Raw genomic sequence first — 24,435 nt, forward strand, 5'->3', positions numbered from 1 at the left:
TGCATAGCAGAATGCATGCTTCAGAGGGGGATGTTGCAGGGAGGAGTCAGTGGGTTGAGGAGATGATAGTAAGGGAATATCAGTGCAGGAGCCAGAGCAGCATTTGAATAAGAATAGCTAGGAGGTTCAAAGTCACTGTGACTAGGAGGGTATGACAGGGTGGGAGTTCTTTAATCAGTACGAAATGAGTTCAGGTATGTTATCAACATCTCAAATGGCGCATCCGCATAGGGAGACATTTCAGGGCCTTATTAAGTTATGTCCATCTGTCTTTTTATCGCCACTCATATGTGGCAGTCCATTTTCCGTCTCTGTGCCCTTGTACTGACTGTCTCCCATGGGAGACATCCTCTCACCTCTGACCATCTTCAAGACTTGGCTCTAGGGCTGCCTTCCACATGAAGCTCTTCTTGATTCCTCCCAACTGCTACCTCTCCCCAACTCAGTTTGTATCTATCATGTATATGTTGTCTCCAAAGTAAAAATGGAAGCTCCTTGAAGACAAGAACTGTTTTACCTTTGTCTTTTGTCCTTACGGTCTAGTACAGTGGCCGGTGCATAAATTCTCATTGATTGATTAGCACACTGACTTCAGGTCAGTCCAGAAGTTATTTCCTGTCACAGATAAGGCGCATAAATTTAGTGTCTCTTTTTAGTGGATGGTCAAAAATGAATGGTAACATGTTAACAATATAAATGGTAACAATAATTCTTTTTTTATTCATCCCTGTATGTTTTCCCAAAGTCACTGACAGCCTTAATACAGAAAAATGTTTGACAAGCTTTAAGAATTCTCCTAAAAAAATTTACCAAAAGTACCCTTCATTCTTTTTTTTTCTTGGCTTACCCTTGAACATTCATACTTGGACATGTGTCCTTTTTATTTACAAGGCTGACATCTTTTAGACAACAAAAGATGAAATTGGGTCGAATCTAACTGTAAATGAAGGTCAGAGGATGCTAGGGTTTATGCGAGTTTTTACTTGCCAACCCATCAGGACAACTCAAACCCAGCATAGAGTCCTGAAGCTGAGCCAGCTAACACACCAGAGGGGTAATGTATTATATAAGTCCTGTAAGGTTGCTGTTCCTGGTGGAGAAAAGAAGGACATGGGTAGACAAATGATCAGATGCCCTTCCTGTGTAGTCCCTGGTGTTCTAGTGCCTGAAGCTAGCCATTTGAACGTTTTGAATCTTACTAGAAATCTTGGCAATGTTTTGGGGCACAGTGAAATCACCACTGTGTCATCTACAAACAGGAACATCTGGAGGATCTCATTGTCAATAGATACTGTAGTCTAAGCCTAACTCAGACTGGCCCACTGATTCATGATCAGAATCAGAATTAAATGAGACACTTATAACTTATAGTCTTATCTAAAACTTAAAAAGAAATTTACTTAACAATTTCATGGAAAGGATACTCATCAATGATATAATATTGGTTTAGGTAGATATCCTTCCCTCCTCCCCCCCAAACAAATTTGTCTAGTCAGCAGGATATGTTGGGTCAGGTGAGTCAACTGGGTTATCAAGTCAGGTCACTTTTAAGTGGAACATGTGCCAAGTCTGAGGGGCATTGCATGATCATGAAGTGACTTTGGCAAATCAGTAACCAAAGCCTTAGCCCCCTGGACCATTCAAGTGTTGAGGATAGCCTTCTAGCCTTTTAAGGAAAGTTAGCTCAAACTTCATGGCAAGACCTTAGGAGAAACTAGCACAACCTATACTTAAGGACTTTAGTAGCTATTATACCTGCCTGTTATGGAATCCATTCTTGATTTGAACTTTGAATCTCCTCTATAACAGTGACAGATACTCTTGATGAGCATACATTTGTCTCCATGTCTTATAACTTACTTCATGTTGATATCAAACATAATTATCTCAGTTGCATCTCAGTTAATTTTGATATATTCATAGGAGACATATTTTTGAAGGAGGGTTTTTAGTGATATTTTGCTCTACCAAATCAAATGCCTTTTTATAGTCAGCAAAAGGCACAGAGATATTACATCTTTAAACCAATTTTGTGCTAAATAAGATGTGGTCTCTTATGGAATATTGCTTGTAAAAAATTTACCTGTTCCCTTAATCAGGTATATCCTTTATGCATATAGCTTATTCTCATAAAAATTATATATAGATGGGAAATTAGCATATGATTTAGTAACTACTTATATACTTTTGGCTACCTTTGTTTAAAATAATAGGTCTGAGATGTGTTTTCCATGCTTTTTAGTATTTTTAGATTCCTCAAAAATTGATCTTACTATACTCTCACAATTATGGCACCTCTAACACAGATTTCCTGTATGTGTACTTTTCCCATCTTTGTTCTTTTCAACATTAAATCTCAGACTAATATTGGAGTCCAAATGTGATGACTCTGCTGTCTTTGATGGCTTTTTAAAGTTTGTTATGAAAATCTTTGCAGATCTTTTCTATCTTCCATTTGTTGTCATCCTTCCACTTTCATCTTTAAATGGTCTTGAGATAACTACTTACTTATTTGGGGCTCTTACCAAGTTTTCTTTGGTTTAGTAAAGTTTTACCTGTCACCATTCTCCATTTTATGACACAATATTGTCATAACTTTCCACCTTCCTTTTCTGTAAGATTTTACAATTAAATATATCTCATAAACTGGTTTTGCCCAGAGACGACTGGTATAGCTCTCCACTTAGCAAGTAAGTCAGGTATTTGCTAACAAGAGCAATTTTGTTTGTCCTTTAGGTCTTGGATTTATTGATTTACTTCAGCTAAATTCTCCATGAAATTGTAATAAATTGGTATGTGTCTCATTTTTGGCATTAATAGCTTGTTTTATTAGGTCAGGTCAGAATTGTTTTAATGTTTTTTTTTTCCATTTTTATTCTAGCTTTGTATTAATTTTGATCCTCTACCAAGTCAGTGGTCTTCACAGACTTCTGGCTGATTCAGGAATGACTCTTATATCATCATTTCCCCTCTTTTGGAATATTATTTATTTTTTATGATATTATTCAATGTTCACTGTATTTAGTGCCACCTAATTCTTTTCTTAATGGAAATATTCATGAGGTATAGATGAAAATTGTTTGTGCAGTCGATAAGTCTTTGGACTCTCCTTTCTTATCTATATTTCCATCCTTTCATCCCCTGTTCCTTTGGAACAGATGTTAATACATAAGCTACAATTATTTTAATAGTCTTTTTGCAAATACTTATCATGAGCACTCCAATACCAGATGACCAAATGTCTCAGGAAATGATAAAACAATGTTTCTTGCTGTATTCTGAACAGATAATAAAAGCCATTTCGCCAGTTCCTTTAGCCTCTGCAAGGAGAACCTGTGAGTGATCTTTCCATTTACTCACAGCTTCCTTTTTTTCTTCTAGTTTCATTTATAATGCAAATGACAAGATTAATATGGTACAGTTTCTTCAATGCTATGTCTATTTGGTGTGTAGACAGTGGATAAAAATCTCACATCTAGATTATCAGTAGCTAAATTCATGTGTTAGGCAGTTGAAAACTATAATTCTTACTACCTTTTGCTATTTGTTGAACCTAATTCTACCTTTGTCTGTTCTGTAGACCTACCCCATAAATAATGGGGATATCTGACTAATCTACAAGGTAAATCAAAAAAAGGAATGAAGGGTATATTTGTTTTAATGTGGAAGAAAAAGCAGGGATAAAGCATTTCCTACTTTTATTAAAGTTTTCTCGTAAACTTAACATACCTTGTGCTAATTTTAACATTACTAAATTTGGAGGGAAGAAAAACAGGCATTTATGTCTTTTCCTTTCACATATGGTAATAATCTAAGTGAATCAGGACTTTCATTTAGCTTTAACTTTTCATATAATTTTGCAGTGAAGTTCAGTCTTTTGCATTTTATCAGGCAACTGCTACAAAAATGTGGTGCTATAAATTCAGAATTACTATTTTGCTCTTAAATCAAATGGAATATAATTCTTTATGAGCCCTTGCTCAAACTCAGGCATTTGGATAATTTCCAAACATAGTAAAGGAAGTACTAACTATTTTTCAACTATTTTTAATCGTTGACAGTAAAAGGACAGTAAATAGCAATTTTAATAGTTTAATAGAAGACCTGTATGGTATTTGAACATTTTATACTATTCAGAAATATCTCACTTAACATATTCTTTTATAAAAGTCCATTTGTTGATTTGTTTATGGATGTATAAGCTTTACTACTAAGATGAGTAATATCTAATGTTGCTGGCATTTTAACAAATGTAATATACTATCACCATATCTGCCATTCGTAAACAGAATGATCATGTATTTGTTAATCCATACATTAACTTTATGAAGTATGTATTTGGAATTCATTGACCATTTTACAAGTGAGAAAACTGCACCACAAAATGTTTTTTTAAAATAACATTTATTCTACTCTAAATTATACATGCTATATACTGGAATCTCTGTTTTTAAAATAGCCGTGTGGTGCTATGTCCTTGAAAACATTATTCAGAAGTGTTTCTCCATAGTCCTGTTACATTGTGATACCTCAGGAGAGGTGTTTGGGCTTTCTGGAGAGAAAGAATTGTAAAGATACCAGAAGCACACAAACCCAATGTTAGCTACTTCTGTATTTACCTGCTGCTAATTTTAGTGCCTCTTTTTAAAAATCTCTTTATATGAGTCCTCCAGTTTCTCCTTGTTTACCTTTATAAAGGCTTCCCCAACTCCATAGCACTGTCTATGGCAATTTTCTTTGCATTAGTTGTAAGCTCCTTGTATTGATCTGTTAATTAAGACTAATACCCATTTAGATTATTGTTTATATTCTTTTAGTATGTTATAATTAAATGACTAAAGATAAAGTTGAGTGTGAAATTTCAGTTTTGTTTGTGTATGTATTTAATATCATTTAAACACTCATCTTTTTATTTAGAACATTTTTATTATAAAAAGCAGAAAATAAATATTTTGATGGTAGAACATAATTTTAATTAATTGTTTCCCTGGGCAGAATCATCTGTTAGAGATAAAATGAAATTCATTTGGAGACTTTAAAAAGAAAATAGATCCTGGAATCTAAACTGCAATTTATTTAAAGTGCTTCTCAATTTCTTTAGTTGCTATTCACAGCTGCCAAATTCCAGAGGATTAAGAAAATCATTCCTGGCTATTCACTGTTAATTTTAAGTGGGCTTCTTTTATTATAAATAGTAATGTTAAAATACAAATGTACTCTTACTGTTTAGTGCGGAAAAATTTAGTAAAAGATTGCCTGGCTTAAAATGAGATGATATTGTGTCTATTGTGATTTGTCTATAAAATCTATACTTTGCTAAATTTGAATTGGTTATGATTGGTTTAACAGTACATGAAAGAGGAAGTAAAAGATACTGTATCTAGCCGGTACATCCTCCTGAATATTCAGGCACCTTATATCCCATTCTTAACTAAAAGGAACATCTTCAGTTAAATTGAATTCCTGAATATTTTTTCCTAATGGATATTTCCTAACTTTGTGCTCAAATACAAAATTTAAAGCATGAATTAATTAAGCCCATACTGTTTTTCTTAAAATGAATAGAGTGGATTAACTTCTCCTATCCATTTTACTTCACCCATTGACAAGCAAATGCTTCTCTAAATGAGTGATATGGTGAAATAATTCATACTAGAAAAGGAAAAAGAGAGCCTATGTGTAAAACTTGCATATCCAAATGAAATTTTTTTGAAGCATCTGTATTCTAGACTAATTCATAGTAGGTTAAAAATAACTAGATTGAAGCTAAACACAATGTTTGTTAATTATCATTCCAACCAAAAGGTTTTAATTCTGCAAACCTAAGTCCTCTCAAGTACAAATTGCTTGGGACATATAGGTGAATAGCTATTTGCTAATACTACGGAAAATGAATATTTTTGCCAAGTTGCTTCTTAATAAAACATTATTTTCTCCTCCCCCTCAAAACAAAACCAAAGCCAGGAGGATAACAGAAAAAATAGATAAATATGATGGGAACTTACCATATCCTGACTAAAATCTTTTTAATTTTATCTTTAATCTGATACTCGAGGCCCCGTTCAATCTCACTGAATTCACTATTGCTCCATGAGGGTAATGAAATTATCTCACAAAAGCCACACAGTAGGTGTTCATTGTTTGTTGCCTTACATGGAACTTGACACAAACTTAAGTTTCCACCTCCTCTCACATTACTCTGTTCCCTTTCATGTGTTCTGTGCCCTTAGCCAGAGTGAACCAACCACACCTTTTTTGAGATATACTCTGTTTTCCTACGCTCATGTTTTCCCCTAATCAACTCTGATTTTTAAAATCCTTTCTATCTGACAAGACTCATACCTAATGCAACTTTTCCTGATTTTTGTCCCCCAGAATTACCCTCTCCTAAACTGTCACAGCACTCTGTATCATCCTTGTACCACCCCCATCTCATTTTTCTTTGCCCTACTGTCTTGTAAGATCTATAGAAGGCAGCGTCAGTGTCTGTTTTACCTTTGTTTTCCCCATAGAACCTGATACAGAATTTTGAACATAATATGCACTTCATAAATACTTTCACATAGAAATGAAATGACCAAAGCATAACAAATATATGATACACTGATTGAATGAAGCAGAAAGATACAGAGAAAAGGGATAGCAATTTGAAGTAAATACTTATTCAGAATTAATTAATATCACCCCTCAGGGCAGTATATAAAAATGAAGGGGGAAATGGCTTATTAGGAATATTAATTATACTGTGAATAGGCTGCTCTTGGTTGAATTATGCCCATTTTCAGGATAGTTTTACTTTAATTTAAAAAAAAAAGATTACAGTAATGTTTTCATTTCTAACATATACCTAGCTCTTATCCACACTAGTTTCAATTTCTTTACTGACTTTTTTGGTTTCTTCATATTTTGATATTCTTGTTTTCCAAATTATCTTCATCGTTCCCTTTCTCCCTGTTTCTTATAAATGACTTTACTTCCTCTTAAATGATGCTAGCCTTATTAAGTATCAAGAAAATGTAATTTGTTAAAAGCAAGCAATTCTAGGTCTCACCAGCAAAAGACAGAAGAGGTGCTTTTGTTAATAGACTTTTTAATTGAGTTGGAAAAGTGCCAAAAAGAATAGCCTTTAAAAAATGAAAATTGTGACAAAAAATAAAATATGATTCCTTCTTGTAAGATATATCTTCTACTTGATGTGTATATTAACATTTTCACACAAATACAGAATTTCCCATTTGATACCAGTGCTCTATGTTAAGGCCCAGTAGTTGCCTGATCACCCATCTCATAGATTCGGGACATCCAAATACAAAGTCCCAAACAAAAAGCCCTAAGTAAATGTTAATCTTTTTACTTTATTGATTCCTAGAGTTTGGAGACTGGCTCAGGAAAATTGATTTGAATCAGAAATTCAGGTCATAAGGAAGCATTGGCTCCTGTGTAGAAGAGTGAGTGTGTGGGCCTTAGGAAAGTGTCTTAGAGTCCAGTCAGGGACCCAAGAGCAGAGCCCTATCTCTATGAGAACTGTTTCAGTAAATTAACAAAATGAGCCATGGGGTGAGCCAGACTCTTCTGCTCTTCATCTCCTTTCTTTTTCTCTTTAACCAATAATAGTATTCAAAGATGCTAAAATATAACTCTGGGTACAGAGGAACAATATCTTTCTTCCCCACCTACCAGTGCCTCATAAACAATGAGAAGCAAGGACAAGCAGTGAAAACTCATCTGTACTTGTTGGAAATAGGGCTTTTCATATACAGAAAGGGGAATCTGGGAAGCCATCTTTGTTGCTGTTTCTACATACACACAAGTACACGCACACACAAACAACCAGTATAGGTCCTCTGTAAGATGTAAGCTTGAAAACTCTGTCATTTACAATCTGTAACTCTCCTGAGGTCTTGGTCAGACATTCCTAGAATTGATTTTTGTGGAAGCAGAGTACTAGAAACAAAACAGGGGCCCATTGGTTGGAAGAAGGATAAATAAATTGTGCTATTTGAATGCGATGGAATGTTCAAATTTGGGACAATTTATATGAAGTGATTTAGAGAGAAGTAAGCAGAATGAGGGAAATAGTATGTTCTATGTATACAACTATGTAATTAGGGGCAGAGGAACAAAATTGAGCTTAGTGTGATTCTAGTGGCCAACTTTGCCCTAGAGAAGGGATGGAGAAATGTAATTCCCTTCTCTGGTGGGAGTGGTGGGCTGTGGGTGTGGAATGTTGCATAGGATGTTAAGCTGGTTGATATGTCAGTTTTGCTTAACTATTTTTTTCTCCTTTGGTACAATGGTAGAATCACTGAGAGGAAGCGTGAGGGGAAAGGTATGTGTACAAATGACTAACAAAATCAAAAGGCATCAATAGAACTTTAAAAAAATTCACTACATTGCCTTATTCCCTATGATATGCAAATGAGTAGGCCTCTTCTAAAGACTGGCCTCTGTGCACATGGAAGTAATAGTGGGGGAACAGGAAGAGTTGTTTATTGTAGTTATTATTCTTCTTAAATTCACACTACATGCTCTCTTTTCTATATATCTTCCCTCCCCAACTCTAAAAACAATAACTAATTTGGTTGACAAGTTTACTATGTATCCACACCGATTTCTTTAGTCATCTCCATTCCTTTCCTTCTTGCTGGAATTGAATTTTAAGGTTTACAAAGTACTTTCTTCAAAATGACCTTGCGAGGTAGATTTTCAAAGTGTTATTACCCCTATTTTACAGGTGTCAAAACCAAGTGTCTGAATAGGGAAGTGAATTGTACAGGGTCTCTACCCTAGTGTGTCAGAGCTCGGATGTGAACCTGGTGCAGACTGGGTTCTGAGTGTAAACTTCCTTCTACTATGTTGTTTTTCAGTTGTAGTCATGTCTGATTCTTTGTGACCTAGCACATGGCCCATAGCAAGCCAGCCCCTTCTCTCCTCCACCAATGTTGGACACCTTCTGACCTGAGGGACTCCTCTTCCGGTGCTGTATCTTTTGGCATTTTAATACTGTCTGTGGGGTTTTCTTGGCAAACATACTGGAGGGGTTTGCCATTTCCTTCTCCAGTGGACCATCTTTTGTCAGAATGCCTCCCTGTGGCCTCTCTGTCTTTGGTAACCCTGCATGGCATAGTTCATAGTTGCATTGAGCTGTGCAAGCCCCTCTGCCACGACAAGGCAGTGATCCAGGAAGAGAATTCTACTATGCCATGCGTCAAAGAGCCAGTTCAAATACCACCTCTCCTTCCATGTATATTTCCCTGATTCCTCGTCATTAATTCAGTTAATACTTATTAATCTCCTATGTTGTGCAGAGCATTGTGATGTTATAGTCCTAATAATAGCTAGCATTCATGTAGTGCTTTAAGGTTTTCAAAGTGTTTTACAAATATCTTATTTGATCATCCCACAGCTGCTGGGAGGCAGGTGCCATTATAACTCCCCATTTTATAAAGAAGGGAACAGGCTGAGTGAGGAGCCCAGGATCATAGAGTTAGTAGGTATCTGAGGTTGGATTTGAATTTAGGTCTTCTTGACTGTGGATGCAGACCTCCGTCCACTGAACCACATAATTGTGAAGTAAGGGTTTAGAAAAGACTGTGTCCTGATATTAAACTGTCCTACAGAGTGAGAAGACACAGATACTGATACCTATAATGCAAAATGGTACATGATAAGTGCATGTAAGTATAGAAGCAATCTTTAGGATGACAGTTTATTGGATGAGTTGCATTCAAGTAGTAATTATCTTCTAGATCATTTACACAATGCTTTTACTTTGGTAAGATTTTTTTAACATTTTCATTTTAAGTCAAGGAATAAAATTAAATTCCATTATGCTTTTCTTCTACCACTCTACAAAATTTCTATGATTATTCTCTTTTGGTTAATAACAGAAAATTTGGGCATAAATGGAGATATTCCCTGAGCTTTTTGTTTCTAAGTACCAGTATTTTACATCTTGTAACTTAGAAGATATGAAAATTACAGACTGAATTTTTGGTCTTAATTGCCAAAATTATGTAGTTACAACAAATTATAACTAACTACCTACCCATCTAGCCTTCTCAGCACTAATCTAGATGCTAAGCTTTAGCTTTCATTTATTAAAAATAGTAGAGAACCAGGACTAGCTCTGTGCGCGTGTGTTTTAGTATATACTTTGTTATATAAAACCTATATTATAAATCTTCTTGCCGTCTCATGTCAAAGACCAACATTAATTGTGAGTAAATTTCTATGTAGGGATCACCTATCACTTTTTTAATACCCAAATTACAGCATTCACTTGGATTCAAGGGGGTGGCGATTCTCGATATGCCTGATTTTTTAAAATATGTACGCCTACACTACCAGGAACAAGGTAGTCAGTTATTCTGTGGACTCGTCTAAGATCTCAATATTAACTGGTTCCAAGGTCTGGATTCTATTACATCGACGACACTCTACAATTAATATTCATGTTTTTAATATATTCTTATTTCCTCCCCAAAGGGCATTAGGACATCCTAACATCTTGCCAGCTAGCAAATACCTTTCTAATTCAGTTGGTATGGTTTGCTTTTACATGTGATTGTGCATTCCTGGCTCACATCTTGTGTTCTAGGATCAGCCCCATAGACTGTAATCTATGAATGTGTGTGTTGGGATAAAGTGGAGATAGCAGTACATCTCAGCTTGATGAGCACTGATTGGCTTTTGCACTTGGCTCTCCCACTTACCAGATAACCTGCTGTGTGTTTCCTTGTGCTTTGTGCTGAAAGGAATAAAGAGTACACCATTTCATTTCCCACTAAAACATAAATAAAATGTTAGCCTGCAGTTCATAGAAATTGTTTTACCTTGTCATATCTTTATTTTCTAGAACTCACTGTGTTTTATTTTATTCTTTAACAAATAGACTGAACAATAAAAATTATCACTGCTTTTAATTTAATTCAAAATATTTTTATTGTGTCAATCTAATAGTACTCAGACTCAAATGAATCTGATCCTATCAATTTGCAAGTTCCCTTCAAAGGTGCAGATTGCAACTCATCCATTTTTGCCCATCCTGTATGACTTTCATTTCTCTCTTTGTTCCTCCCAAGAATTTATCAAAGGGGTCTACCTAAAAATGGTGGAGGCCTTCCTCAGTTTCCCCTGACATCACAAAGCTACCCCCAGAACACTACTGTCTTCCATCGGTCATTCCTCATCCCTGCCATGTCATCAGTCCATCTTCTCTTTCTGGAATAGGACATTATTTAATGCCCTTTAATGACTTCCCCTACTCCATTCTCCTTCAGAGTTCCATGAATAGACTGAGCCTGTTTCCTGAGCATAAGTCTAACCAATAATAGAGAGGCATATCACCAGTGGGCTGGCTAATAATGAAACTTTTTTTGGCCGTGGTAACTTATAAAAGAAAGATATCTAAAAGTTGGCATTTTAATTGTTGGAAATTTCAGAACAAAACATATAGCTTTGATAAAATTTTGGATTAACAATAGGATTGATACGGTAAGGTATGAAATCTTTGCTCATTTTTATGATAAACTAACATCTTTTTTGTTCATTGAAGTTTCCTGAGTAAATATAAATAATGATGAGCTATTTATATTTCAGGTTGAACTCCCACCACCTGATCTCGGACCAAGTTCTGCACTAAGCCAGACACTTGCATTATTGCGTGAAGTTTTGGCATCTCATGACTCTTCAGTTGTGCCATTAGATGCTCGTCAAGCAGATTTTGTGCAGGTGTGTTGCCAATTCTTTTTTAATTATTAATTTTGCACTTCTATCACATATTTGAGATTTAATGGCATGTATATAACAAAAAAGCTTTTTAACAGCCCCTTTCTCTCACTTGTTTTTTTTTAAATAAGTCAGTTTATTGTCATTAAAAAAGTTCAGTGACCACATAGCTATTTAACTTCTTAAAATGTTAAGCTTGATAAATCATGTCTTTAGAAGTTTTCTTTGCACAATTATATAATATTTCTTCTGTGCTTATTGATAATGAAGTACTGTCTCTGTATTCCCATAACCTCGGAGCATAGAAACTTGCTTGTGAACTAACTAATGTACAAATTATATTTCCTTTTCAATTTTTAGGTTTTATCATGTGTTTTGGATCCTTTACTCCAGATGTGTACTGTATCTGCAAGTAATTTAGGCACAGCTGACATGGCTACTTTCATGGTCAACTCCTTATATATGATGAAAACAACACTAGCACTCTTTGAATTTACTGATAAACGCCTAGAAATGCTACAATTTCAGGTAAAGTTAATGTTAACATTACTTCTTACTGTAATGGAGTTTTTGTCCTCTCAATTAAGGGTTTTTAAATACTTTCCAGTTCATAAACCTTTAATCTGACGTGAACGTAGAGATGAATGGATTAAAAAATAATTTCCACATTTTATCAGGATCTTACTATAGTAGATGGAACAGAACTTCTCTGATCGCACAGAGTTAATCAGTATGTAGATTTCAGTCTCGAACTGTAAATAATGTGATATACTTCTCAAAATCTGGAGCTAGTACAGGAGGTGTTAGAGAGAGCAGATATATTTTTATCTAAGTGTAAACTAGTGTTAGGCAAAACATTAGAAATCATTGTACCATTCACACTAGTTCTACAAACCAAATGGTTATCACTTAAGCTTCTCTGTGATACTTAAAGTAAATGAAATTATAAAATGTATTATTATAAAAACACTAATTAGAAATAGTGATTTTTGATGGTAGTTAATACATTTTTAAGGAGTTGACAATGCCACAAGCTGTCATACACATTTAAATGATTTAAGGGGTAAGAATTAATTAGTTTGTTTTGGTTTTTCCTGATTAAAGTATTTTATCCTTTTAAATTTGATAGTCCTTTATGTTTTTCATATGTTGATTTTTAAAAATTTCATTTTTTGTTTAATTTTTTTAACTATTCAGGTACTTCTATGTGTATATGTACAAATATGAGTAGAAATCTTCAAATAAGACAAGTATATCCAAACATAAATGCCAGATTTGAAAATATAGATTTAAGTAAAGGATGCTCTTACTTTTATTCTTTCTCAAGCAGCTTACTCTGATGTATTCTGACGTCACACACATGTTGTTTGTGGTTTGATCATAAACTCATAGTAGCTTAGAATTGAAAGGGACCTTAGAGATCGCCCAGTCCATTTTCCTACCTTAAATCATTATTTATTTATTTAATGTTTTTAGTTTTCAGCATTAATTTTCACAAGAGTTTGAATTACAAATTTTCCCCCCATTTCTACCCTCCCCCCCACTCCAAGATGGCATATATTCTGATTGCCCTGTTCCCCAGTCAACCTTCCTTTCTGTCACCCCATCCCGTTTCCCTTACTTTCTTGTAGGGCAAGATAGATTTTTATGCCCTATTGCCTGTATATCTTATTTCCTAGTTGCATGCAAAAACTTTTTTTTTGAACATCTGCTTTTAAAACTTTGAGTTCCAAATTCTCTCCCCTCTTCCCTCCCCACCCACCCTCCCTAAGAAGGCAAGCAATTCAACATAGGCCACATGTGTATCATTATGCAAACCTCTTCCACAATACTCATGTTGTGAAAAATGGACTATATTTTGCTCCTTCCTATCCTATACCCCTTTATCCAATTTTCTCCCTTCACCCTGTCCCTTGTTAAAAGTGTTTGCTTTTGATTACCTCCTTCCCCTATCTGCCCTCCCTTTATCGTCCCCCCTTTTTTGTCTCCTTCCTCCTTCTTTCCTGTGGGGTAAGATACCCACTTGAGTGTGTACGTTATTCCCTCCTCAGGTCAAATCTGATGAGAGCAAGATTTACTCATTCCCCCTCACGTGCCCCCTCTTCCCTCCCAACAGAACTGATTTTTCTTGCCACTTTTATGTGAGATAATTTACCCCATTCTCTCTCTCCTTTTCTCCCTCTCTCAATATATTCCTCTCTCATCCCTTAATTTGATTTTTTTAAGATATCATCATCCCTTCATATTCACCTCACCCTGAGCCCTCTATGTATATCTATCTATCTATCTATCTATCTATCTGTATGTATGTATGTATGTACGTATGTATATTCCCTTCAGCTACCCTAATACTGAGGTCTCATTAATTATACACATCATCTTTCCATGTAGGAATGTAAACAAAACAGTTCAACTTTAGTAAGTCCCTTATGAATTTTCTTTCTTGATTACTTTTTCATGCTTCTCTTGATACTTGTGTTTGAAAGTCAGATTTTCTATTCAGCTCTGGTCTTTTCACTGAGAAAGCTTGAAAGTCCTCTGTTTTATTGAAAGTCCATATTTTGCTTTGGAGCATGATACTCAGTTTTGCTGGGTAGGTGATTTTTGGTTTTAATCCTAGCTCCATTGACCTGCAGAATATTATATTCCAAGGCCTTCGATGCCTTAATGTAGAAGCTGCTAGATCTAGTGTTATTCTGATTGTGTTTCCACAATACTCAAATTGTTTCTTTCTGGCTGCTTTCAGTATTTTCTCCTTGATTTGGGAGCTCTGGAATTTGGCAACAATATTCCTAGGAGTTTTCTTTTTGGGATATTTTTCAGGAGGCGATCGGTGGATTCTTTCAATTTCTATTTTGCCCTGTGGCTCTAGAATATCAGGGCAGTTCTCCTTGATAATTTCTGGAAAGATGATATCTAGGCTCTTTTTTTGATCATGGCTTTCAGGTAGTCCAATAATTTTTAAATTCTCTCTCCTGGATCTATTTTCCAGGTCAGTGGTTTTTCCAATGAGATATTTCACATTGTCTTCCATTTTTTCATTCCTTTGGTTCTGTTTGATAATCTCTTGATTTCTCATCAAGTCACTAGCTTCCACTTGCTCCAACCTAATTTTTAAGGTGGCATTTTCTTCATTGGTCTTTTGGACCTCTTTTTCCATTTGCCTAATTTGCCTTTCAAGGCATTCTCCTCCTCATTGGCTTTTTGAAACTTTTTTGCCATTTGAGTTAGTGTATTTTTTAAAGTGTTATTTTCTTCAGTACTTTTTGGGTCGCCTTTAGCAAGTTATTGGCTTGCTTTTCATGGTTTTCTCACATCATTCTCATTTCTCATCCCAATTTTTCCTCTACTTCTCTAACTTGCTTTTCCAAATCCTTTTTGAGCTATTCCATGGCCTGAGACCAGTTCATGTTTTTCTTGGAGGCTTTTGATGTAGGTTCTTCGACTTTGTTGACTTGTTCTGGCTGTATGTTTTGGTCTTCTTTGTCACCAAAGAAAGATTCCAAAGTCTGAGTCTGAATCTTAGTCTGTTTTTGCTGCCTGGCCATGTTCCCAGCCACCTACTTGACCCTTGAGTTTTTCATTGGGGTGTGACTGCTTGTAGAGTGTAGAGTACTTTGGCCCAAGCTTGAGGGGTCATGCTGTTGTTTTCAGAGCTATTTCTACACAGCAAGCTCTGCCACACCAGCACTCCTCCTCCCCCAAGAACCGCCAACCCGGACCTGACTCAGATCTTAAGCAGGCTCTGCACTCCCACTCTGATCCACCACTTAATTCCTCCCACCAAGTGGGCCTGGGGCCGGAAGCAACTGCAGCTGTAGTTCTGTCCTCAGAACTGCACCACCTCTGCTACCCCTGGGCGGTGGCCGAACTGCTTTCACTCTGTCCCGGAAGCTTTTCCCACTAACCTTCTCTGTTGTCTTTGGTGTTTGTGGGTTGAGAAGTCTGGTAACTGCCACAGCTCACTGATTCAGGGTGCTAGGGCCTGTTCGCCTGGCTTCCAGTCTGGTTGGTCCAGGCACAGCACACGCTGGGCTCTGCTCTACTCCACTCCACTCCCACATGCCTGCGATAGACCTTACCCAGCAACCATCCAGGCTGTCCTAGGCTGGAGCCCTGCTTCCCTCTGCTATTCTGTGGGTTCTGCAGCTCTAGAATTTGTTCAGAGCCATTTTTATAGGTTTTTGGAGGGACCTTTGGGGGGAGCTCACGCAAGTCCCTGCTTTCCAGCTGCCATCTTAGCTCACCCCCCCCCCCCCACCAACTTTCCTATCTAATACACAAAATCATGTGAGAGGTGACCATCTAGCTTCTGCCTAGGGGTACTTTTAAGATATTCCTTTCCTTTTCTGAAATTTCCTATTAAAAAGTTTAGATTGAGCCAAAATTTGTTCTCGTCACTTCCACCCACTGATCCTAATTCTGAAGAGACTGAATTCTTCTTCCACATGACATCTCTTCACGTATTTAAGTACTGCTAGTATGCTCTATCCTAAGGTTTCTTTTGACACGAGTTAAATACCGCTAATTCCTTCTGCTGATCTTTGTATTTTATTTTTCTTTATTTGCTTTATCATAACTAGTAAGAAAGAGCCTAACTCTAACCCCCACAGGCTGTTGCCTACTTTTAAAGGAGAAGAGGAAATAGCCCCTTCCTTATGTCTAGACATAGCCGTTGCCCAATACAGTCTTTAGTCCTTTATCATTTCATTAATTTATCTTCCTTCCTTCAAGAGGAGCTCAACCAAAAATTATTAAGTGCTATTGTGTTCAAGGAAAGCTGTATGAGAACAAAGATGGAATAAGACTTACAACTACCCTCAAAAAGTTTTTACAGTTTAATGGGGGAATAAAACTCATATACAACTAACTTACATACAATACAAAATGGGGCAAGTATGAAGGAAAGTATCATCACAATGATAGATTTCACAAAGGAACACTCTTACTTTCAGCTCGCCGCTTCAATCAGAATTTAACTAGGAAGACTGACAGAAGCTTTTTATAAACGGTGGCATCTAAATTGTACCTTGAGAGAAAGGAGAAATTTCAGCGGTCAGAGACACCAGAAAGTCCATTCCAGTCACGTAACATGGCATCGTAAAAGACATTAAAAGGGAAGACTGAGAATGAGGCTAGTGAGTCATCTTGTTTAGCTGAAATGTAGAGTATGTCACAGGAAGTAGTGTGAGACAAGTCTGGAAAAGTAGGCTAGAACTAGATGTTGAAAGGCTTTGGATGCTGAAATAAAGAATTTATCATCCAGGAGGCAGTCAGAAGCCACAAGTATTTTTAGCAAGGGAATGATGTTGTTAGAACCATGCCATAAGAAGCTTTCTCAGAATAAAGGATCAGTCAAAGATGGAAGAGACTGTAGACGTGAAAATCAGTTAGGAGGTAGTTACAGTATTCTAGGCCACCAGTGATGAGAACTTAAATCAAGTTAGTTGTACTGGAAATAGAAGGGAGGAGACTTAGGGGAGAAATCTAGAATTGGAAGGAATTGATAGGTGTTTGTCTATAACACATGAGGGGTGGAAAGGAGTCAGATAATGCTAAAGATAATGCCTGGGTGATTAGGATGGTAGTTCCACCAATAGGAGTAAGAGAAGTTATGAGAAGTGACAGATTTTATGGAGAAATATTGTTTCATAAGGGAAACACGAGAGCTGTGCACAACTAGCATCAATGATCCTTTGTTGAGTTTGCAAAGTCAGAGAACAACATCCAGTTGGAGAAATCTGACAAGATGATCATCTCTGCAGAGTGCCCAATGGAGACCTTCCTCTGGCACACAGATTTCTTCCACCCTTCAGTGTAAGAATATTTCTACATGTCTTACAATGACTGACTTTTCTATTGCCTATTTTCACCCTGTAGACATATCAGTGACAAATAACCGAGATTGAATCACAGTTGAGAGAATTACCATCAACCCCCTTCCTCCTGTAAAATAGTGTTCTCTTTGTTCCATTTCAGATTGAAGCACATTTGGATACACTTATAAATGAGCAAGCCTCTTATGTATTAACCAGAGCAGGTCTGAGTTATATCTACAATGCTGTACAGCAATATAAACTGGAACAGGTAAGAACAGAGTTGTTAACCATATATGTTGCTGAAAGTAGTGGGTCACTGAGTCTTATAATTGTAGAGATTTTTTTCTTCTCCTTTCATTTTAGAGATGTAGAAAGTAAGACTCAGATACATTAAATGCAATTTGCTCTGACTTATAGTGTCCCCATGAAATGGGTCTGGTAATGGGATAGTCAGCTGGAATTTCTCTATCAAACTCTAGAAACTTCTTTTTTAAAAATTTGGCAGCAAAGAAGAATAATTAAAAGTAGTGTGGCGGAGTAAATAAAGAACTGGAATAGAGGTTAGAAAATCCGAATTCTAGACTTGGATCTCCAGCTTCCTGCTAGTTGTATGATCTTTGCAATTCATATGTGGGAATTAGTAAGTAAAAGAGTTTGACTGGGCATAGAGTTCATGACAGGGGTGATATATAATTAGCTTGAAAAGATAGATTCTGGCCTTATAGGGGAGGACTTTAAATGCCAGACTAAGAATTTTTTGTTCTATTTTTGAGGCCCTATTGATCAGGTAATCATCAAATATTAAGTGCTTGCTATGGGCCAGGCATTGTGCTTAAGCACTACAGGGAAAAGCTAAAACACAGTTCCTGCCTTCAGGATGCTTTCATTCTAAAGAGGGAGATAATATACAACTAAACGTATAAATATAAAATATATGCAATGTAAATGGGAAATAATCCCAGAGGGAAGACATTGGCATTGTGAAGAAGGGAGAAAGGACTCTTACAGAAAGTGGGATTTGAGCTGAGACTTCAAGAAAGTCTGGGAGGTAGAGGTGAGGAGAGAGCATTCCAGCAGTGGAGCCAGGAGATGGAGTGTCATGTCTGAGGAACATGAAGTAGGCCAGTATAGCTGGCACATGGTACACATGGAGGGAATAAGGGCAAAAAGACTAGAAAGGGAAGAGGGGACTCCGTTATAAAGGACTTTAAAGTGCCAAAGGATTTATATTTGTATGAGGAACTAATAGAGAACCTCTTGAGTTTATTGAGTGGTGTAGGAAAGGAGAGAGAGGAGAGGGTATTGTGGGAGGGGAGAATGGTCAGACTTACACTTTAGGAAGGTGGTCATTTTGACAACTGAAGAGAATCGACTGGACAGAAGGTTATTGCGATAGTCCAGCCATGACATGATGAGGCCCTCCAGCAGGGTTTGATTGTGTGAGTGGAGAAAAGGGACATGTAAGAGGGATGTTGGGAAGGAGGGAAAGACAATGTAAAAACAGGTTAGATAAGTGGAGTCTGTAAGAGAATGGAGGAGTATGACACCAAGGTTATAAGATGGTTAACTGGAAGGATAGTCATGCCCTCAGCAGTAAAAGGGGAAGTTGGGAAAAAGGGAAAGACTATGAAGTCTGTATTGGACATGTTGAGTTTGAGTTCACCTACAAAACAACCAATTTGAGATGAACAGGAGTCAGTAAGATTAGAGCTCAGGAGGGAGCTGTATGAATATCTAAATCTTGGAATTGTCTATATAGAGATGATAACTGAATCCTTAGGAACTTATGGGATCAACAAAGCATATGGTATGGAGGGAGAAAGAAAGAGGATCCAAGCAGTATATCAGAATGAATATAATTCTGTGCTTGAAGAGACCTGGGTTTAAATTCTGCCTCTGCCAATTAACGACTCTATGATCATGGGGCATATAATCTATATGAACTTCAACTTCCTCATCTGTAAAATGGGTCTCTATAACCTCACAGGGTTCTTGCGAGGTGATTGTAAAATCTTACATGTAAAGTGCTTTTCAGACCATAAATCCTCATACATATGTCAATAGCAGCAGCCACAATTGTTGTTACTGTTGTCAGGACACCCTGCTTGTGGAGCACTCTCAGCTCCCAGCTTGAGTACCTGTAAACAAAAACAATATATAACCTGAATCCCTGAAATTCAGACTCTTTGATAGATTCGATTCTTCTTTAGGATAGGACCTCATCTGACTCAGTTAACTAGTGACATAAACTATAAGAAAACAAATGAGTCAACCAATTCATAAGAATTATAAAGAATATCTATCTACTATGGCTAGACTTGTTGCATGATATTAAGTTATACTCCTATCCTGACTTCTTCCTCATCAAAGGTTTGCATCCTTTCCATTGGATTTTTTCCTACAGAAATAATTCTATAATGCAAATGAATAAAAAAATAGAATTTAATATATGAAATTTTGTTTTTGCAGAAAAGTTTTTAAGAATATATCAGGTTTAAAGTTCATTGGAATTTGCATTTTTTAAACCTTTAAAAATCATAATTAACATACCTGGGCTGGGAGATGTAGTTATTCTAAGATATTAATTAAATAGATAAAGCAATTCTGTAATATAAATTACACTTACTAACATATGACTTGCCTTTATAATTACCAAAAATATAAAATAAATGCAGGAATTTGAAAGATCAAATTATGCATGTATAAATGGGATTGTGTGTTTCTGGCACCTGACAAACCTTTGCTTAAAATATGCTATTTCTTCTTTCTCATTTTATATTTTTATTATATTTAATGTTGAAATCAAATAAATTCAAACCTATACTCTATTCCAAGGGTTCTAACTTATATTCTTTTTCAGGGAATCTTAACCTTTTTTGTGTGTCATGGAACTCTTTGGCAGCCTCATGATGCCTATGGATCCCTTTTGAGAAGAATTTTTAAATGCACAAAATAAAATACAAAGGAATACAAAAAACCCAATTATTTTGAAATACAGTCTGTAGATAGGGAGACTACAATCACATGTGAACCATTGACAGGTCTAATTACTACAATAATTTTGAAGTAGTGATGAATATAAATATTTTGCAACGTCAGCAACTGCAAAGTGATGAGAAAACACCTGTGATTTCTATTGGTGACAAAATCACCAGTAATGTGGCTTGTTGCCTACTTTCATAAGTGACAGAAATACTAAATTTCAGTTAGAAGTTAGTGAAATCAGGAATGTAATTTTTTTTTTCTCATCTGAATTTATAGACCTTCTGAAATCTATCTGTGGACCCCAGGTTAAGAATCCCTTCTCCATACAAAAGGTGTCTAAATTCCCTAAGTTCAAAATTATATTCTTTGAACATGTGGCATTGCAGATGGCCTGCTTTCTGAATAAAGCCCAACATGCTAGCCCCAGACCTCAGCCGTGGTCTGAAACTATGAGGTAAATGTGTCAAGGAGCTGAGGAAGCAATACATTCCAGATTTGGGGAGCTACTTGTACATACACATGGGAGGAAAGAGAAGGATTAGTGACTACAGGACCAGCTGCCAGGCCAGCTTGATGAAACAAAGTGCAGGAAGGGAAGTAATATGAAATCAGACTGGCAAGGTAGGTAGGAGCCAGGTTGTGGAGGGCTTTTAAGATTAGGCTGAGTAAGTTGTAGTTTATTTTAAGGGGCAGTTGGGAGCTATTGAAGATCTTTGAGTAAGGGGAGGTGATATGGAAAAAATCTGTTATTTGTAATGCTTCTGATCATTTAAGCCTGGGCAAAGTAATCTTTCTGGACATTTGAAAGTGGAGACCAATCAACAAATGGCAGAGTTGCACATGATATTTTTTTAATAAGACCTGTGATTTCATCAGCGTGAGGAGCTCCTGGTGAGAAACTTCCCATAGCAGTGCAGATTGGCAACTTCTCTTCTGTTCAAAGTCTTAAAGAGTTGCCTTGGTCACCAGGAAGTTAAATGATTTGCCCAAACATCTACTACGTGTCACAGGTAGGACTTGAAACGCAGGTGCTCCTGGATTTCCGGCCATTGTTTCTTTATCCACTATACCATACTGGCTCTGGTGTAAATCACTACATATTGTCTTTCCTTGCTTTTTTTAGGGTCCCTTAGCTAACTTGCCGAGCCTGGACTCAGTCTCCCTGAAGGCAGCAATGGTAAGAAAACAGGAATTTCAGATCAAAGCATTATCATTTGTGTTTCTTCAAGGCCTTTCTCTTTAATAATGCCTTCCTTCTGGATATAATTCGTCTCATATGATTTGTTTTGTCTGCCCATAACATATAGCATTTATATTGGTGTAAGAACAGTTATGTAGCTGATATTTCATTGACTCAGGCATTTTTATACCTTTATATACTACACACACTGAAACATACATATTCTGCAGTGTTCTGATAGAATCTAACACACCATATTTTTTATACAGTGTTATACTTCTAAATCTCCCCAAACATACCCCTAAAACAAAAATGAGTGCAATATACAGGTACTCAGAGATGTATACAGTACAGACATGCACTGATGGTTATAATGACAATACTTAAATAATTACGTGTTGGTACATGTGTGCATGTAATTATTCACAAATAAATATACATCCACATGTAGGCATATAGCCATATTTGCATGACCTCCCACATTCAGAATTTTAAGATGGAATTTAAATTTAAACTAAATATATTTTAAAGGTTATCAATTATATTACTTCTGCATATCATGATTCATAAGAATTTCAAGGTATTTTTAGGCTTTGTAACATTGGTAAACTGACTTTGGGGATTGGATATATTGAAGGCCAAGTGGCAGTTTGGTAGTATGGAAGGAGTATCAGCTTTGGAGCCAAAGGACCTGGAGTCAAGTCTTACCTCTGATGTTGTCTTTGATTCCTTGGGCAAGTCACAACCTCATTTGGCCTCAGTTTATTTATCTTTAAAATGAGGGTCTTAGACTATGTGACCTTTAAGCATTTTTCCAGCTCTGAGTCTGTGATCTTATGATCCCTAAGACTTGTTTCCTTGGAAAGATATTATAAGATGGTAGTGTAATAGGAGGGCAGAACTTTAAACTTTTGTTTCTTAAGTAGTCCATACAAAATTAAATGAAGCTCTTTACATATTTTTTCTGTTTTAAAACAATTACAGATAAACATTCATCTATATATAGTTTAGGAAAATTAAAATTGGTATTGGTAACTCAGTACTATTGAAAAAACTCAAATATGCATCTATTATATCATTGATGTGGTTATTCCCTCCAGTTCTGCAGATTGCAACCCATCTCTGGCTGCCCGTCCTGTGTAGTTCTTATCCATATCTTATTAAGTTTCATTATGACAGTGGTATATTTGCCATATCTTCGCTTTTACCATATAACTAGCCCATCTTTTAAGCTCATATATTTCTTTGGTGATATCCTTTACACTGCTTCTTATTCATAATTTCTTACTTGTAATGTGTTGAAGCTATTTATTCTCACTACTCCATTGCTCTTTGAGTGCTTTTCGGTTTCAATTTTTAGAGTTTATCAAGTTTCATGACTTGTAAAATATGACAAAATCAGAAGAATTTTATAAAATATAAAGATGCATACAAAATGAGAGGCTAGAACAAAATTTACTAATTCCAAAAAAACCTACAGTCATTATAATCATACTATCAGAGAAAAGAAAAGAAAAATTCACAATGTTAAGGAAAAATAAATGGGGAAACCACATTGTGCTTACAGATACCATAGAAAAGGAACCAACATCAATATTAAACATATATGCAACAAATGGCATAGCATGTAAATTCACACACCAAAAACCTAACCATATTGAAAAAAAGAGATAATTACATAATGACTGTAGCTAACTTTAATGTTCCTTTCTCAGAGATCAAGAGATCTAACAGAGCTACCCCAGAAAAGGAAAATACAGTGCAGAACAAATTATTGGACAGTTCAGAGATGAAAGACTGACAGAGCATTATTAGGCATTTACTATGTAACATGGCACCTTTCCAAAAATAGAACATGTTCTAAACCTCTGTGTACAGCTCTAAATGTTTGAGCCTGTGAGAACAGAGGAAAATTGTGTAAATAAATGTTTTAAAAACCCCAGAAATATTAATAGTTAACATTTATATAATAGCTACATTTGTATAGCACTTTAAGGTATAGAACACACTTTACAAATATCACATTTTATCCTCACGACAACCCTGGGAGGTAAGTACTATTATTATACCCATTTTACAGATGAAGAAATTGAAGTAGAGATCACTTGCCCAGTGTCACATAGCTAGTGAGTGTCTAAAATTTAGATTTAAACTCACACTTTCCTGACTTCAGATTCAGTACTTTAATCATCATGCCACCTAGCTGCCTAAACACGCAATTTACAAGATAATAAACACATCCTTTATAGACCATAACACAATAAAAAAGGAATTAATTCGGGGAAGACAAGCACTAGATACAGAGCTCAATGGCGACTTTAATAACAACATCCTGACTAATATGTGGGTCAAAGAACAAAGTTTAGAAAAATTAATAACTATAAATTAGAGCATGATAATGATGAAAAAATGTTCTAGAATTTCTGGAATACAGCTGAAACAGTCTCAGAAGAAAATTATGTCTCCGAAAACATGCATTAACAAAATAGAAAAAAAGATTAATGAATTAAGGCAATTTTAAAATCTAGAAAATAAAGCAAACAAACCCCAAATCAGCATCTAAGAAGAGGTCTTGAAAATTTTTGGAGAAATCCATCTCCGGGATGATGGGTGAGGGAGAAAGGGGGGAAAAGGGAAAAAAGAAATTTGTACAATAACTATTATATATTTAAAAGGAATATCAAATCGTACATAATAGATTTGCAGTTTCATGCGCAATCA

General features: G+C 36.1%; 1 protein-coding gene across 1 annotated transcript in view; it reads left to right on the forward strand.

Annotated features, from left to right (window-relative positions):
* COG6 (component of oligomeric golgi complex 6) overlaps nt 1–24,435 on the forward strand; it is a 129,719-nt gene that overhangs the window by 79,560 nt on the left and 25,724 nt on the right. The window contains exons 14-17 of the mRNA XM_036746809.1: nt 11,602–11,733; nt 12,091–12,258; nt 17,710–17,817; nt 21,658–21,711. Of these exons, the coding sequence (XP_036602704.1) occupies nt 11,602–11,733; nt 12,091–12,258; nt 17,710–17,817; nt 21,658–21,711 (462 nt within the window). The remainder of the gene's footprint in view (nt 1–11,601; nt 11,734–12,090; nt 12,259–17,709; nt 17,818–21,657; nt 21,712–24,435) is intronic.

Source organism: Trichosurus vulpecula, chromosome 2 (genome assembly GCF_011100635.1).
Source record: "Trichosurus vulpecula isolate mTriVul1 chromosome 2, mTriVul1.pri, whole genome shotgun sequence".
NCBI lineage: Eukaryota > Metazoa > Chordata > Mammalia > Diprotodontia > Phalangeridae > Trichosurus > Trichosurus vulpecula.